Source organism: Amia ocellicauda, chromosome 10 (genome assembly GCF_036373705.1).
Source record: "Amia ocellicauda isolate fAmiCal2 chromosome 10, fAmiCal2.hap1, whole genome shotgun sequence".
Lineage (NCBI taxonomy): Eukaryota > Metazoa > Chordata > Actinopteri > Amiiformes > Amiidae > Amia > Amia ocellicauda.
This window is the reverse complement of record NC_089859.1, coordinates 19,884,169-19,899,506: the sequence shown is the minus strand read 5'-3', so window position 1 is coordinate 19,899,506 and position 15,338 is coordinate 19,884,169. Positions and strand designations below refer to the sequence as shown.

Sequence of the window (15,338 nt, the reverse complement as noted above, 5' to 3'; positions counted from 1 at the left end):
GATTTGAACACAATACTATGCCTGCTCCACGCGCAGAATCAATCACGCAAAAAATGTCATCGCTTTCAGTTTATCTTTACTTTGATGTGTCTGTTATATCTGTCACCGAGCAGCCATAACTGTTGGCTCTCGGGGGATGTTTATTAATTATCCGCTAGCTGCTGTCTTGATTGCTTTAATTATTCTTTGCATCAGCCTCATCAGCGTGCGTTGATTGACACCTGGAGCTTTCCCTTTGAATACCAGCACCGCTACCCAGAGCGTCCCCTACGAGAGAGCCGTGGTGGAGGAGTGCGATGCCATCTCTCTCGGTGGCGTCTCGGGGACACACTGGCCATTAGCGGTTCTTATTGGCGCTGCTGTTGGCGTAGGTGTGTGGTTTGTGTCCCGATCATGAAGCACAGCCAAAGACAGACTCCAAGGCCTGAACTGAGTTACAGACTAGCAAGCAGATACATCGTCCCTGACACTAATTGTCTTTTTCCAGCCAATGAAACGTACTGACCCTAACAGCACAGCAAGGGATATATATATAAAGAATGCTTTCAAAAATAGACATTAATATTATATTTATCAATTAACTAAACGCAAAGTGAGTGAACAGAAGAAAAATCTACATCAAATTCATACTTGGTGTGACAACCCTTTGCCTTCAAAACAGCATCAGTTCTTCTAGGTTCACTTGCACAAGTCAGGTATTTTGTAGGCATATAGTCAGGTGTATGATTAAACTATTATACCAAACAGGTGCTAATGATCATCAATTCAATTTGGCTGTAGCAGAAGGCAGTTTGTTTGTTTGGAGAGCGGTACACGAATGAGTGTCTGCAGGCAACAGTGAAGCATGGTGGAGGTTCCTTGCAAGTTTGGGGCTGCATTTCTGCACATGGAGTTGGTGATTTGGTCAGAATGAATGGTCTCCTCAGTGCTGTGACGTACAGGCAGATACTTATCCATCATGCAATACCATCAGGGAGGCATCTGATTGGACCCAAATATATTCTGCAGCATGACAATGACTCCACACATACAGCAAAAGTCATTAAGTCCTGGAAGTGATGGTTTGGCTCCCACAGAGCCCTGATCTCAACATCATCCAGTCTGTCTGGGATTACATGAAGAGAGAGAAGCAACTGAGGCTGCCTAAATCCACAGAAGAACTGGGGTTAGTTCTCCAAGATGTTTGGGCCAACCTACCTGACGAGTTCCTTCACAAACTGTGTGCAAGTGAACCTAGAAGAATTGATGCTGTTTCGAAGGCAAAGGGTGGGCACATCAAATATGGATTTGATGTAGATTTTTCTTCTGTTCACTCACTTAGCATTAAGTTAACTGATAAATATAATCTATTAACATTTTTGAAAGCAATCTTATGTTACAGGATTTTGTCACAAAATGTAGACACAGCTCTGGAAAAAATATTAGACCACTGCAAAATTATCAGTTCCTCTGGTTTTACTATTTATAGATATGTGTTTGGGTAAAATGAACATTTTTGTTTTATTTTATAAACTACTGACAACATTTCCCCCAAATTCCAAATACAAATATGAATGGAATGGAGTGGCTGCCATACATGTAGAGATGCTGATTTAAGAAAAAATTGCAGTGGTCTCTTAATTTTTTCCAGAGCTGAATATATATACACTCACCTAAAGGATTATTAGGAACACCTGTTCAATTTCTCATTAATGCAATTATCTAACCAACCAATCACATGGCAGTTGCTTCAATGCATTTAGGGGTGTGGTCCTGGTCAAGACAATCTCCTGAACTCCAAACTGAATGTCTGAATGGGAAAGAAAGGTGATTTAAGCAATTTTGAGCGTGGCATGGTTGTTGGTGCCAGACGGGCCGGTCTGAGTATTTCACAATCTGCTCAGTTACTGGGATTTTCACGCACAACCATTTCTAGGGTTTACAAAGAATGGTGTGAAAAGGGAACAACATCCAGTATGCGGCAGTCCTGTGGGCGAAAATGCCTTGTTGGTGCTAGAGGTCAGAGGAGAATGGGCCGACTGATTCAAGCTGATAGAAGAGCAACTTTGAATGAAATAACCACTCGTTACAACCGAGGTATGCAGCAAAGCATTTGTGAAGCCCCAATACGTACAACCTTAAGGCGGATGGGCTACAACAGCAGAAGACCCCACCGGGTACCACTCATCTCCACTACAAATAGGAAAAAGAGGCTACAATTTGCACAAGCTCACCAAAATTGGATAGTTGAAGACTGGAAAAATGTTGCCTGGTCTGATGAGTCTCGATTTCTGTTGAGACATTCAGATGGTAGAGTCAGAATTTGGCGTAAACAGAATGAGAACATGGATCCATCATGCCTTGTTACCACTGTGCAGGCTGGTGGTGGTGGTGTAATGGTGTGGGGGATGTTTTCTTGGCACACTTTAGGCCCCATAGTGCCAATTGGGCATCGTTTAAATGCCACGGCCTACCTGAGCATTGTTTCTGACCATGTCCATCCCTTTATGACCACCATGTACCCATCCTCTGATGGCTACTTCCAGCAGGATAATGCACCATGTCACAAAGGTCGAATCATTTCAAATTGGTTTCTTGAACATGACAATGAGTTCACTGTACTAAACTGGCCCCCACAGTCACCAGATCTCAACCCAATAGAGCATCTTTGGGATGTGGTGGAACGGGAGCTTCGTGCCCTGGATGTGCATCCCACAAATCTCCATCAACTGCAAGATGCTATCCTATCAATATGGGCCAACATTTCTAAAGAATGCTTTCAGCACCTTGTTGAATCAATGCCACGTAGAATTAAGGCAGTTCTGAAGGCGAAAGGGGGTCAAACACAGTATTAGTATGGTGTTCCTAATAATCCTTTAGGTGAGTGTAGATAGATAGATAGATAAAGCTAATGATTCTTCTGGTTAATTCAAAAGACTAGGGCTCTGGTGAGTCTTTCTGGTGACTTATTCCGTCTGAAGGGAATGTCCTACTGAGAGACTGAGGAACTGAACCTTTTCACCCTGGAACAGAGGAGACTACGTGGGGACTTGATTCAAGTCTTCAAAATCATGAAAGGCATCGACCACATCAATCCAGAGGAGCTTTTCCAGATCAGCAGGGACACACGCACCCGGGGACACAAATGGAAATTGGGCTTCAAGGCATTCAAGACAGAAAACAGGAGACACTTCTTCACACAGAGAGGCGTCACAATCTGAAAAAACTCCCTAGCGATGTGGGTGAAGCTACCATTTGGGAACATTTATAAATAGACTGGATAGGATCCTTGGATCACTTAGATATTAATGACACCAAACAAGTACAATGGGGCGAATGGCCTCCTCTCGTTTGGACACTTTCTTTTGTTCTTATGTTCTTGGACAGAATAAAGTCACTTAAAATATATTTCTCTCATTTTAAAGCTGAAAGTGCAGTGGCAAAGGAAAGCATCTGCAACTCGTTTTTCTTGTTGGTTTCTTTCCAGCAGTCATTTCTACCGTGTGCCACTTATCACATGTGTAATTAATATTCTGCTTACACAGCCGCTATTCATCTGTTCATCTTTCTCCAATAACCTCAGTGGGAGGTCTCTCTGCCCCGATCCCGAGGAGAGTTCCCGTCAGCCAAGCGCCGCGGCCATATGGCTGATGCCTTGAAGTGCATTAATATCGCTCGGAAGACAACGCAGGATTTATTCACAGAATGGCGACAGGGAGGTGACACGAGGGCTGTCCTCACCACATCTCCGGGACTGAACGAGGGAGCGAGTGGAGAAAAAGGATCGTTGCGGAGTCTGGGTCAAATCTGGCATCTGCCCAAAGAGCGAGAGTCACTGAATTGTGATCGATATAGAAAGAAATTGAGTATGAACTTTACATATCATGACCCTGTTTTGTGTTTTTGTGTAGGCTGCTGCTGCTCTCACTCAGCACTGTGTAACATTTTACTCTTCAGACCACATTCTCTGAAATATTTAAAGGTTAACACACGGGCCTCCACCCAGATTGTGACGAAGTATTAATTTTGTGGATAATTAAGAATTCAACGCACTGGACAGGTGCCAACGCAGATACAAAATCAGAGCTGTGTGGATTTCTAACTCCTACACATAGAGGCAACAAAAAGAGAGGAAGATGGAGATTTTAATACAGAGATTCAGCAGCAGGGATCCGCTCACCTTATTTGGTTTGACCCTGGTAATTATATCGAGTTTTTCCCACAGAAGGAGAGAGAATACTGTCGATGATTGTCAATTGATGGATCAGTTTTTCTTTCTGGGACAAAAACACACGGTTTTCAACATCCTGCTGACATCTGCTCCCCCAACAAAGCCGGCTCTTCAGAAGACACCACTTATCTGCTAGTTACTGAAAGCTGTGAGGGACGAAGGACGCTGGAAGAGAATGGGAACAGGGACAGTAAAAATAAAGCGCTGCCGAGGGGACGGGCCTGAGCGTAATTGCATGTCTACGCACGTCTCCCCCGTGGGATCCGACAACAAACGATTTTGGCAATTGGGACACATTTTGCGATGGTGGAAAATAAAAGGGCAATGCATCAAGTGTAATTGTGGCCACTGTGAAGCCTTTCACACCTGTAACTGGATTGTGCGCTCCGTGTAAAGCGCTGTGAATTTCCGCACACCTCGGGATGTGCTCGTCCCACAGCACCGTTCCAGGGGAGAGAGAGGGGAGTTTCAGAGAAAAACATTCGAAGATCGATGCCAAGCAAATGGCCGCGCTCGGCAAACTGCTCTTGACGGCCAGTCTGCTGGAGTAGTCTTTGTGTTTACAGAAGCACATTCTCAGGCACGGTGCAAAGACACAAAACTTACACAAAAATAATGTCTTTGATTTGTTTTCTATTTGTATTCATTATATCCACACATACACTTCGAATTAAACAAAGTCTTGCGGATTCACTTATTGTGAGGCTATCCCACACAGTCAGTCCGGAAAACAAGCCTGTTTGCAAGTGCCTCTGTGGTGATCACCACCTCCAGTGCCGATGGGGAGCTACAGGAGATGGATTTGTGCTCCAGACAACCGAACTATTCTGAGAGAGATCTGATGTGTTGAGTACGCTGCTCCACGGGGCGTAGGGTTTAAACACTCCCACATCCAGCCTTTTTCTCGAATCGTAAAATGTCCAGAGAGGGCTTCTGGGACGGCAGCTCTGTGAAGCCCGTCTGTCTCTCACTCACAAACAAGGTCAAAGGCTCTTATACAAGATGGACGGGCCGAGGAGCGTCCATCCATCAGTGCCCGGGTGCCGCTCCCTCCGCTGAGCGCCCATCTGCCTCGAGGCGATTAAAGCACCCGGCGCACATGACAGGGGACAGCTGGCTGGACTCAGGTCTGCCACCGGCCCTGTGCTCTCCTCCTCAATCTTTCTGCCTGTCTCTCTCCGTTTCTCTCTCTCTCTCTCTCTCTCTCTCTCTGGCTGTCTCTATCTGTCTCTTTACTGAGAAACCTGCTCTACCTCAATCCAACACGCAGGGAAAAAACAAAAACATTAAGGAAAAACAAACCTAACAAAACCTGATGGAAGGAAGGAAATCAGGTCAAGTGAAGGATCACAATGTCTTTACCCATAATCCTCCAGCTGCAGGATACCTACATTGAATAGCCTGGGTTTAAAAGGAGGGCATCGTTATTACCATCATTATTATTAAAACATATTTTCTTTCTCTCGAATGATCTCTATGAAAATAACAGTCACTATTGAAGGGGGATTGAGGAGGGGTGGCCTCATCGAAAGTCAATGTTTTATTTGTGGCATTTCAATTCAGGAGGAACTAATTTTGATGGCAAAATACAGAGTTGTAAAATATAAATCAGCGTTCGACTCCCATAACCGAGTTTATATGAAGGCTGCGAGAGAACTGGGGTCCTTGGAAAGCGTGTTTATCTGTGGATGTTCAGTGCCTGTGCTCAGTTTATAAATAATAAAACCCCCTACCTTCTTGGCCTTCGTCAGATAGGTTCTCGCCGAGTCCTTGAACGCGTCCGCCTCCTCGGGCTTCTCTGCCTGTAGGTAGCACAGCCAGCCCAGCAGGTACCACACCTAGGAGAGAGTGACACCCGTGGGTTACTGCTGTCCAGTCAGACGAGTCTGTGCCAAGGAGACATGGTTCATAACTGTTACACTCAATGGAGACCGGGGCGAGGCGCATCTGTGCCCACACTGAGAGAGAACTGGAGACCAAACGTCAACGCCGATCACCGGAGGACATCCTCGTTATTATTAGCATCGCTATGAAGTTGTTTAGCAGATGCCTGTATTCCAGGCACTGACACACAATGTTCAACACACACACAGCGTTACAAGGGAAACCAAGACGGATACACACAAACAGGCTCCTCACAGGACAGAGAGTTGTGTGAGGGTGGCAGAGGAGATCAGATGGAGCTACAGGCGTGACCCTGAAGATATTTGCCGAATGATGGCAAGATGTCCTCAGCTCAGGACGGCACACTGGACCGCTGTCGGTCAACGGAGGTCAAAGGTATCAAAACAGCCAAGGAACACGCACTGATCGACCGGCTTCCTCGGGACAATGAAAACCACAGTCACACACAAGATATCAAAGTGAGCTGCTGAAGCAGTCCTCAGATACACCGTGCACCGCAGGGCACACAAAGGCAGCGTAGCTTCTTAAGCCATCACGACAAAACAGTGCGGTCCTCTACGCCTCAACAGCCCTTTCATGTTGACGGCCTTTGATTTGAGATTACCTCTCCGCACCCCCCTCTCATCGCAGAGTCATCGTTTTGTTATGTTCTCCCGCTACAACAAAAACAGCTGTTCGGCTCTACCAGGCCGGCCTTCTGAAGCCAACGCTCAATGTCAAATGATTGCCGATCGAACGGTTGTGATCAAAGCGAACAGGCAGACGTGCAGCACACAAAGGGGTGATCAAGCCGAGCTGGGAAGAGGCGCACTTCTCCCTTTGAAGGAACAAGGTCTGTATTCAGTCAGGCTTTCAGCGGGTCTGCCACTCTCAGCTCACCGTTTATCAATCTTCACACCCTGACACACAATACCTGTAACTGCACCACTTCTGTCTCTGTCTCCCTCTAGAGTCCAGGAGGTTAAAGAGACAATCACTGTGGAGAAAAACACATCTTAATTCTCTCTAGGTAGAAACAGGGACTTCAGCACCGCGCCACCCAGATCACCCGCTATCGATTGACATTCCCGTTGACCCACGGCGAAGGAGCCGTCTGGTGTGCGTTCCATTAAGCCTCGGAGCAATGGAGTCGCGCACATGGCTAATTTAACAGGGACTGTCTGCTCTTCGAGGTCTTTTCACTTAGTTCCCGTCAAGTAAAGCTCTTAGCTGTTAAAAGCGCTTCAGACTGTCACACTGGACATGAACACAGCAGAGGTGAAAGGGAATAAGCCCCCCATCCTCTCCTTTTGGCCTCATCACGCGGGTTTCTGTTGTGAATGCAATCCTCAGACCGAGAGCACCTCTGTACCGAAGGAGCTGAGTCATTAAGCAGTAATGGGGGGTCTGTGAATGAAGCGATCATTAGCGGCCCATCGCCCCCAACACACGCTTTCTATTTTTATAATCTGCCCGCACACGGGATCCACTCAGCGGCAGGAATCTGAGTGACGACGGCGCAGATGGCACGGCGTGGGGAACGCCTGGCACCGAGTCAAACTGAGCTTCATAACGGAGCCGAATTAAGTGAAGAAAAACCGTCGCCGGCTGAAGATATTCAGAACATCTGCCATCGCGCGAATGGCGCTGCAGGAGTGAAGGAGACGAAGTGACCGCCGTCTGCAGCCGTGCGTCTCCACCTCTGAAACGTCACTCCGCCGATGTGGGCAATTAGGAGTTAATACCTGAAACAGCGTTACAGGCAGGACTCTTACGATGGCTGTTTATGATAAGTGGTGAAATTGTCCAGTTCTCACACACCGATACTCCCACACACACACAGACACAGAGAGAGAGAGAGAGAGAGAGAGAGAGAGAGAGAGAGACACAGACACACACACACATATATGCACACATACACATACAGACACTGTTCATGGTCAGTAGTCTACCTCTCAAATGCATTTCTTTGACTCCTTCGCCTGCAGATCTCCTCACTGTGTGAAAGTATTTGTGCTTTATAATAACGCAGTCAAGTTTTAAACTGTACTTTAACTGAATCACTTTGGGTTTGGTTCTCTCTGGCTCTCTGGCTCTCTGTGAAAAGGTGCCCAGTAAAATAAATATCGGTTGACTTAAAAACCGCAGCTCGGTAACCTATAAAATAATGTTGCATAATGTATGCATCCGGCACAAACCGAGTCCTCCGAGCGAAAGGGCAGCCCGGCGTCGCGGCAAAAATGGGAAAAGTATGCATCTTAAACAGAAATGAATATTTGATGACTTCTGGGAGTATTCATAAAAGAGAAAAAAATGTCAGCAGCTTCTGTTTGCGGTGTCAAACGCTCCGTCCTTCAGCTTGTAAGGGAAATTAATTCAAAAACCCATAATGAAAGATCACAGCAATAAATTTAAAAATTCACCTTTAGAGGAAAGAACCTCCTATTAACGCAATTCTTCAACAGGATTACAGCGCGACGCCGGCAGAGCCGAGCTCAAAACAAGGACATGATTGAGTTCGCGGGGGGAGACGTTCACAGGTCATCAGTCACCGGCACCGCTGTCGCAGCGACGCGGAGACCCTCCTTAAACACGGGGAGATTCACAGAGCAGAGCAGCAACACACACGAGTGCGATGCAAATGCTGTGCAGTGATGGGGGTGAGGTGGGAGGAATGAGGAGAATATAACGGTGTAGATCCGATTCTCCCAGTTAGAGAGGCTTTTTAAAGTCTTTATTCTCTGGCAACGGCGATGCAGATATAGGTTTCGCACAAACATACACTGCTCTGATCAAATGAGTTCAAACATCTGAGTTTTGAACATGATTTAGCATTTAAAACAATGAGAAACACTGTAGAGGACTGGAGCAGAGTCAGAGACAAACAAACAAATAAAGAATACGTGTGCATACACACACACAGTGAATGTATTCATGCATTTTCAGCTTTAACATCAGCTTCTTACCTAACGAAACAATAAGGCGACACTATTAACACACTGAACTGAATGTAATACAATTGCTGTTAGAAAATGCCAACACGCTTTGCTCTATCTGTGAACTCAGTTGACATCAATACTGTGGGGATGAAGTCCTTTATTGCCGTTTTGAAAGTTATTGTGTTTCTGGGTCACAAATTAAGCCCTGGGAGATGAAAACACACATAAAGGAAACAATAACACTGTGATTTTGAACCCCAGCACTGTGATTTCACCGAGGATGTCCTGGTAGTTAAACTCATCCATGTCGAGTTCCTGATAGACGAGGCACATTTAGAGATGTTACCGAAAACTCTGAAGATGACAGAAACACTCCAGTTCGCCAGATATAAGTGAACTTTTTGTTTTCTGTCCTCTGTGCCTGACGGTTATGTTGACTCGGACGGTCGCTGTGACTGTGTTGTGACTGTGCTGCATCTGTGAAAGTGTGAAGTCTGTAACAAACATGGATGGATTGATAGATTGATTGGCAGATTCACACATCTCCAAAGGCACGTCCCCTCCTTTCCTTCAGCACTTCCAAAATAGATTTTCTTTATTTTTCTCTCCCTCACACAAAAGAAAGCAAGTTAATTACACACAGGTAGAGAAAACTTGTATAAAATGACAACAAACATCTCTGTGGCTTTTTTTTCCCTTGGAGGTGGTCGACATGTTTCTGTGGTAGTTCTTGCTACACGCCTCCGTTCCCAGTGAAACCAGTTCAAATACTGGCCATCATTCGGACAACCAGCGAAGGCCAATCAGGCCGATATTAAACAAAAGCATGTACACAGTCAGAGACGTTAATCCTTTCATTGATGACATTAATCAATTATTTTCCAGTAGATTCTGTGGAGAAAGAGCCCAGATGGCTGCGCTGATGCTGAAGGGGTTAAATCACGTCTTGTTCTCGCCCCGTGCAAAGCCACCGAAGAAAGAAGGATTTATAATACAGTCCACTCATATAAATGCACCTTAATCTACACTTTATCATAATCCTTTTATTTAATTACCACTATTTTATCCATCACCTTTGTTAAATCAGCTTAATAACAGTTTGGTTTTAAAAACGAATTTAAAAAAAGGGAAGAACGACGCAGAGATAAAGAGAACGAGCAGTCAAATGGAAAGTGACAGGAAATGTGCTCTGTGATTAACCCTCGAGCTAAGTACAGATCGTTTAGGGATGAAAATACCCAAGTTTGGAGAAAGCCTTGTTGAAAACTTCAGCGTGAACATTCTGATTACGGCTCTGGATATATATGCAAATTTCTGCCTGGGATCTGTGTAATTATGGTAATTTTAAACACATTTAATGGAGGGATATAAACCATGTTTCCTAATGGACAGAGGGAAAGAAAAAAGAAAAGAAAAAACACTCCAAGCAATTAAATGCGGGGAGAGAAAAAAAGAAAAGGCTTTAATTCGGCGGTGTAATCCGCAGCTCCATGCGCTGGCACGTGCGGTGAGGCCCGGCTGCTTAGAGAAACGCCGCTCGATCAGCTCCGTGCACAAAGACCCGCATGCATAATAGACAGCCCATCCCTGGGCCCGGGTCCCTATTACAGCCGAAGAGCGATCGGACCTGGCGGGGGCGGGTGACACATCTTTACCACACAGATTTATTTCCTCCTAATCCAGCTGGACTTTATCAGCGGTAGAACCCAGCTTTTAAGTCCGCTAAATGTGAACTAAATAGCTAACTGCAGGTCCCTTTAAAATGCTTTTTATTGATCTGTGTGGCCGCAGGAGATGTGCAGGGTGTCCTGTGACCCAAAAAGTTCTGAATAAAAGTCAGACAAAAACAGACGGACAAAGCCTCGGTCGGGGGTCTTTTCAATGAATCCGTCAAATCTGCCCGACTGATGAAACCCACGGGTCACAGTCTGCACAAGAGAGAGCCAACGTGACACACCCCCTCCACGCTGTCATTAGAGAGGCTGACATTAAAACCGGATTAAAAAGTCCTCCTCTCATATGTTGTTGACGATGCCTGGCGGGGGTCTCCAGTGACGGCCCACCAGTGTGCGATGTCTGGTCTTTTGGCGAATTCACGGTACGGACTGTTTCCCTCATTCACAGTATCGTACAAAGATGGCCAGGACCCTCCCTGTACGAAGACGAGCAGCACGACGGCTCTGCCACGGCTAATTTTAGAAAGCTGTCAGTCCTCTAGCAGGGAAATGGGGAGACTGAACCGAACGGAGGGAATTTAAATGGCATGTGTTTACAAGAGCTGGCAGAGAGCGAACATCAATCACGGCCCATTTGCGACGGCACAGACGGTAATTTTTATTAGAATTTACAAGCCTGGTCGGGAGACTCGCTCCAAATTGTCATCAATTTCATAACCGTGGGTCGTAAATCTCCATGGACATGTGTGTTAAAGGCCCACTCTGCGCCTCGGCAAGAAGTGCAGATTCATAGCAGCTCCACCTGACATCTTATTTCAACAGGCTGGACTGAGAACGGAGCCGCGAAACACAACGACGCCATCGAGCGCCTCGTCCGTGAAGACCTCTCCTTAAAGACAGGAGACCATGAAGTGATTTAAGACAGAAAAAGTCTTTATTTTTCTTTAAAGGTGAGGATCTAAGGACCGTACAGAGCTCCAGGCCAGGCTCACAAATCAAACCAGAGAAAGAAAGAAAATGGGAATACATTAACCCCCCTCTTCACAAGACATCTACTTCAGTATAGGGACGCCACGTAACTAGAGAGACTCGTTTCCCATCTCTAAGTTATATCAAAACTACTTTCACATTCATCTAAACAAAAGCATGGACCTCATAATGGTTTTGGAAGATCACTTGATTATTTTCTACCAGAAGGAAAACAAAAACAAAACCTGCAGCTGAAACTGTACCTGAACGACTTCATCATCCTCTTCCAAAAGCTGCTCGAGGACTTCGGTTGAAATCTGGAGGAAAAAAACAGAAATAAACACGTGAGTCCACATTCATTTCAACGAACAGGAGTTCGTTCAAAATCTCAACATTGACGTCGTCGAGCTCTCAGAGGTTTGCATGGGCAGGAGGGTCTCTGGGATAATTGAACCTCTTAAATGAAGAACGCAACAGTTGTGTGGTTGAAGACCGGTCCCTCGTCCTTCACGGCTGTGGCAAACCTGCTAACAGACGTCTGAAGGAACGCTTTGCCATTCCTTCACACAGCACGATTCCTAGACCGGCAGTAGTCCGTCTCCGAGGCTTTTGCCTGATTTGCCTTTCCAGTGTTTCCCAGACGTGTTCTAGCCAGTCAGAGGATTCAATGCAGATGGAGCAGCCAACAACGCAAACCTCCAGGCGCCCGAGGAGTTTGCCCCAGTCAGCGTTCACCTTCGCACCCTTGGGCAACCCCTGTCCCGAGACACCAGATGGCATGGCTGTGTTGAGACCAGCTCACTGTCACCTGACCTGCACTGCGGACGGAGGCGTTGCCCTCCACACCACCAGGGTGTGCCCCAACGGTTGATTAAAAAACACGGGCAGAGATAGCGTATATAAATAAAAGGCTGCAGCAACGTGAATGCAAGTTTAACGATTTGCATTAGTGCCTGGAACGGATTGTACAGCCCCATTGCTAAACACGTGCAGTAAAAGCACTTTCACTCAGTGGCGGAACGAGGGATGTTGATTTTAACTGCTTTGAGGTTTTAATTCGACCCTGGAGCCTTCTTTCTGATTCGGCTTTAGAGATAATTAATCCAACATCTTAAATTACCAACACTTCCTGCATTACAGTTACTGTTGCAGATAACAGTTTTATTGTATGATACTAATGAGAAAAAGATACAAGTTTTCAACCAGATACGAACAGATAAAGACTCCATTGAAGAGCCGGCTAATCGGCCCTGACGAGCCGGGAACAGAGCGGATTTATTGTAAAGCCTAATTGCGTCCCTCTCTGGCGCACACACACAGTTTCAACACACAGTGTTTCCCGCGCTGCCGTGTACACGTGGCGTCTTGCAACAGGAGACATTTCTTCACACAGAGAGGCGTCACAATCTGGAACAAACTCCCCAGTGATGTGGTTGAAGAGACAATTTGGGAACATTTAAAAATATACTTATATAGTTATTAATGGACACCAAACGAGCACGATGGGGCGAATGGCCTCCTCTCGATTGGACACTTTCTTATGTTTGACTGGGGTGCCCATTCGCTGAGCGTCACAATATCCTTCTCTGCTCAAACTCTGGTGCAGCGAACAGGTTAAGCCACCCTCCCCCCTGGCAGTGGCGGCGTTGTCATACAGATCTTGTTTATGGGACATAGGAGGCCGTCCTTCCAGTCCAGAGCCCTGCAATTTGTTAGCGAAGGTCTGAAGTCAAGTGCTCTGCACCGGGGACGAGAGCCAGAACCGGTAGGAAGAGGCTGCACCCCATAATTTAAACGACTGACCACGCAATTTATGGCCTCATGCTACGATAAAACTCAGCCTGGACTTAATAATAGCGTGTTTTATTTGACACCCGTGACAATTACAATCTCCAGTCACTGCGCTCACCCTGTGGTCTTGGGGGGGGTGGGGGTGGGGATGGATTAATTATAAAAGCTGCCCATTAATCTGACTTCACTTGCCACGAAACTAAAAGTCATCTCAAAGCGTAACTTAAATGTTATGCACTGGCAGATCTGACAGCTTCACGGCGGACTGGGAGCCGAGTCCCTCCTGAAACACAGAGGGGTCACGCAGGTCACACGTCTGGCTGTCCAGCACCGTGCCCCCCCAACCATCCAAGACAACATATTTCCGCTCTTAAGTATCTGAAAACAACCTCATCTGGAGAAAGACAGAGAGGCAGAATCTCATTAAGAACATAAGAACACAAGAAAGTGTCCAATCGAGAGGAGGCCATTCGCCCCATCGTGCTCGTTTGGTGTACATTAATAAGTAAGTGATCCAAGGATCCTATCCAGTCGAAACCCTGCCGGTCACAGGAAATGCCGTCTGGCTCACGTCCACTCGGCACCGCGGGATCGGCCTGGCTTGGGCCGCTGCCGGCGCAGTGCTGCCCGTGTGTTCAGACACGGAGAACAGCGCCAGGCTGTAAACTGGGGATTCGAGCAGCGTGAACATCACTGATAGAGTTTTTAATCGCTGAGGAGTTTGTTCCAGATTCCAGATATACCCTAACATTGTTTGCCTTTTTTATTGCTTCCCCACATTGTTTGGATGGAGAAAGTGAGGAGTCCACATAGACTCCTAGGTCTTTCTCATGCGATACTTCATCTAGTTCTATTCCTCCAATAGTGTAATTATAGTGGACAGGATACCGACAGGATAACCAACATAACCACATTTCACACCTCGACTGGGGCTCTTGCATAAATTACACATAAAACACCCCCCTAAAAAAAAAAAAAATCAATCAAGGAGACAGTCAAGGAAAGCAGAAGACTCTTTAAGGACTGCAATAAACACGATTGTGAACTGAATTTTTAACACTAAATCACCGGAGGAGCGGACGAGGTGCTCACAGACAAAGGGGACTTATCACCTCAGTCAGAGGAATATAATTGTCCTTCATGGGGGGGTTAATTCCCTCCCTGATGTGATATTAATCCCCCTTGTCCCCCCCCCCCCAGCACGGGATATTCATCCAGACCTCAGATCGGCTGCAAAACAACATCACAACACTGATGAGCTCCACCTCCCAATTAGCCAGACATGTCCACATTGCTTCACGTATTCTTCTATATATAGATCTAAAGCCCTGAACATATACCTTGTTCTGTGGAGGCTATTTAAAGAGGACCTGTTTGAAGACCCCTCACTGCTTTCCTCTCCTGGTAATGAAGCACATGGTCGAACAGGAGCGGAGGTGTTTCTCTCTCATTTGTCTTTTACAAACCCATGGTAAATTGATTAATCGTTTCCTACTCTACCGCTTCCTTCAATTCATTTTGTGACGGCGTCAGAATCAGACCTGAGTGGACTGAGTGGAGGTGGGACTGGAAACGAACGAGGGGAAATAACCCCCCTGTCAGTCGACAACCAAGGTACACAAGGACACAGATTCTGCTCTACAAACACGGTTGATGGTGTTAAAGACGAGCTGTGTGATTGGGGCATCCCTCCTGTTCAGAAGCTTTAAACAGTTACAGCCCACCGATGGCACGGCACGGCGGACGGCGTATGTGCCATTTAAGGTGCGGATTGGTAAGCAGCCGTCTGTCAGCGACGGTACCGCGGGAGACGTGTCTGATCATGCCAGAGCGGCAGGTCACACAGTTTTTAATGAGGCTCTTCTCTCT

The 15,338-nt window shown here is 46.3% G+C and overlaps 1 protein-coding gene across 1 annotated transcript in view; it reads right to left on the bottom strand.

The window, feature by feature from the left end:
- The window catches only part of LOC136760152 (uncharacterized), a 110,633-nt gene that overhangs the window by 16,286 nt on the left and 79,009 nt on the right, over nucleotides 1-15,338 (bottom strand). The window contains exons 9-10 of the mRNA XM_066715433.1: nucleotides 11,942-11,995; nucleotides 5,944-6,048 (exon numbers count right to left, since the gene is read on the bottom strand). Of these exons, the coding sequence (XP_066571530.1) occupies nucleotides 5,944-6,048; nucleotides 11,942-11,995 (159 nt within the window). The remainder of the gene's footprint in view (nucleotides 1-5,943; nucleotides 6,049-11,941; nucleotides 11,996-15,338) is intronic.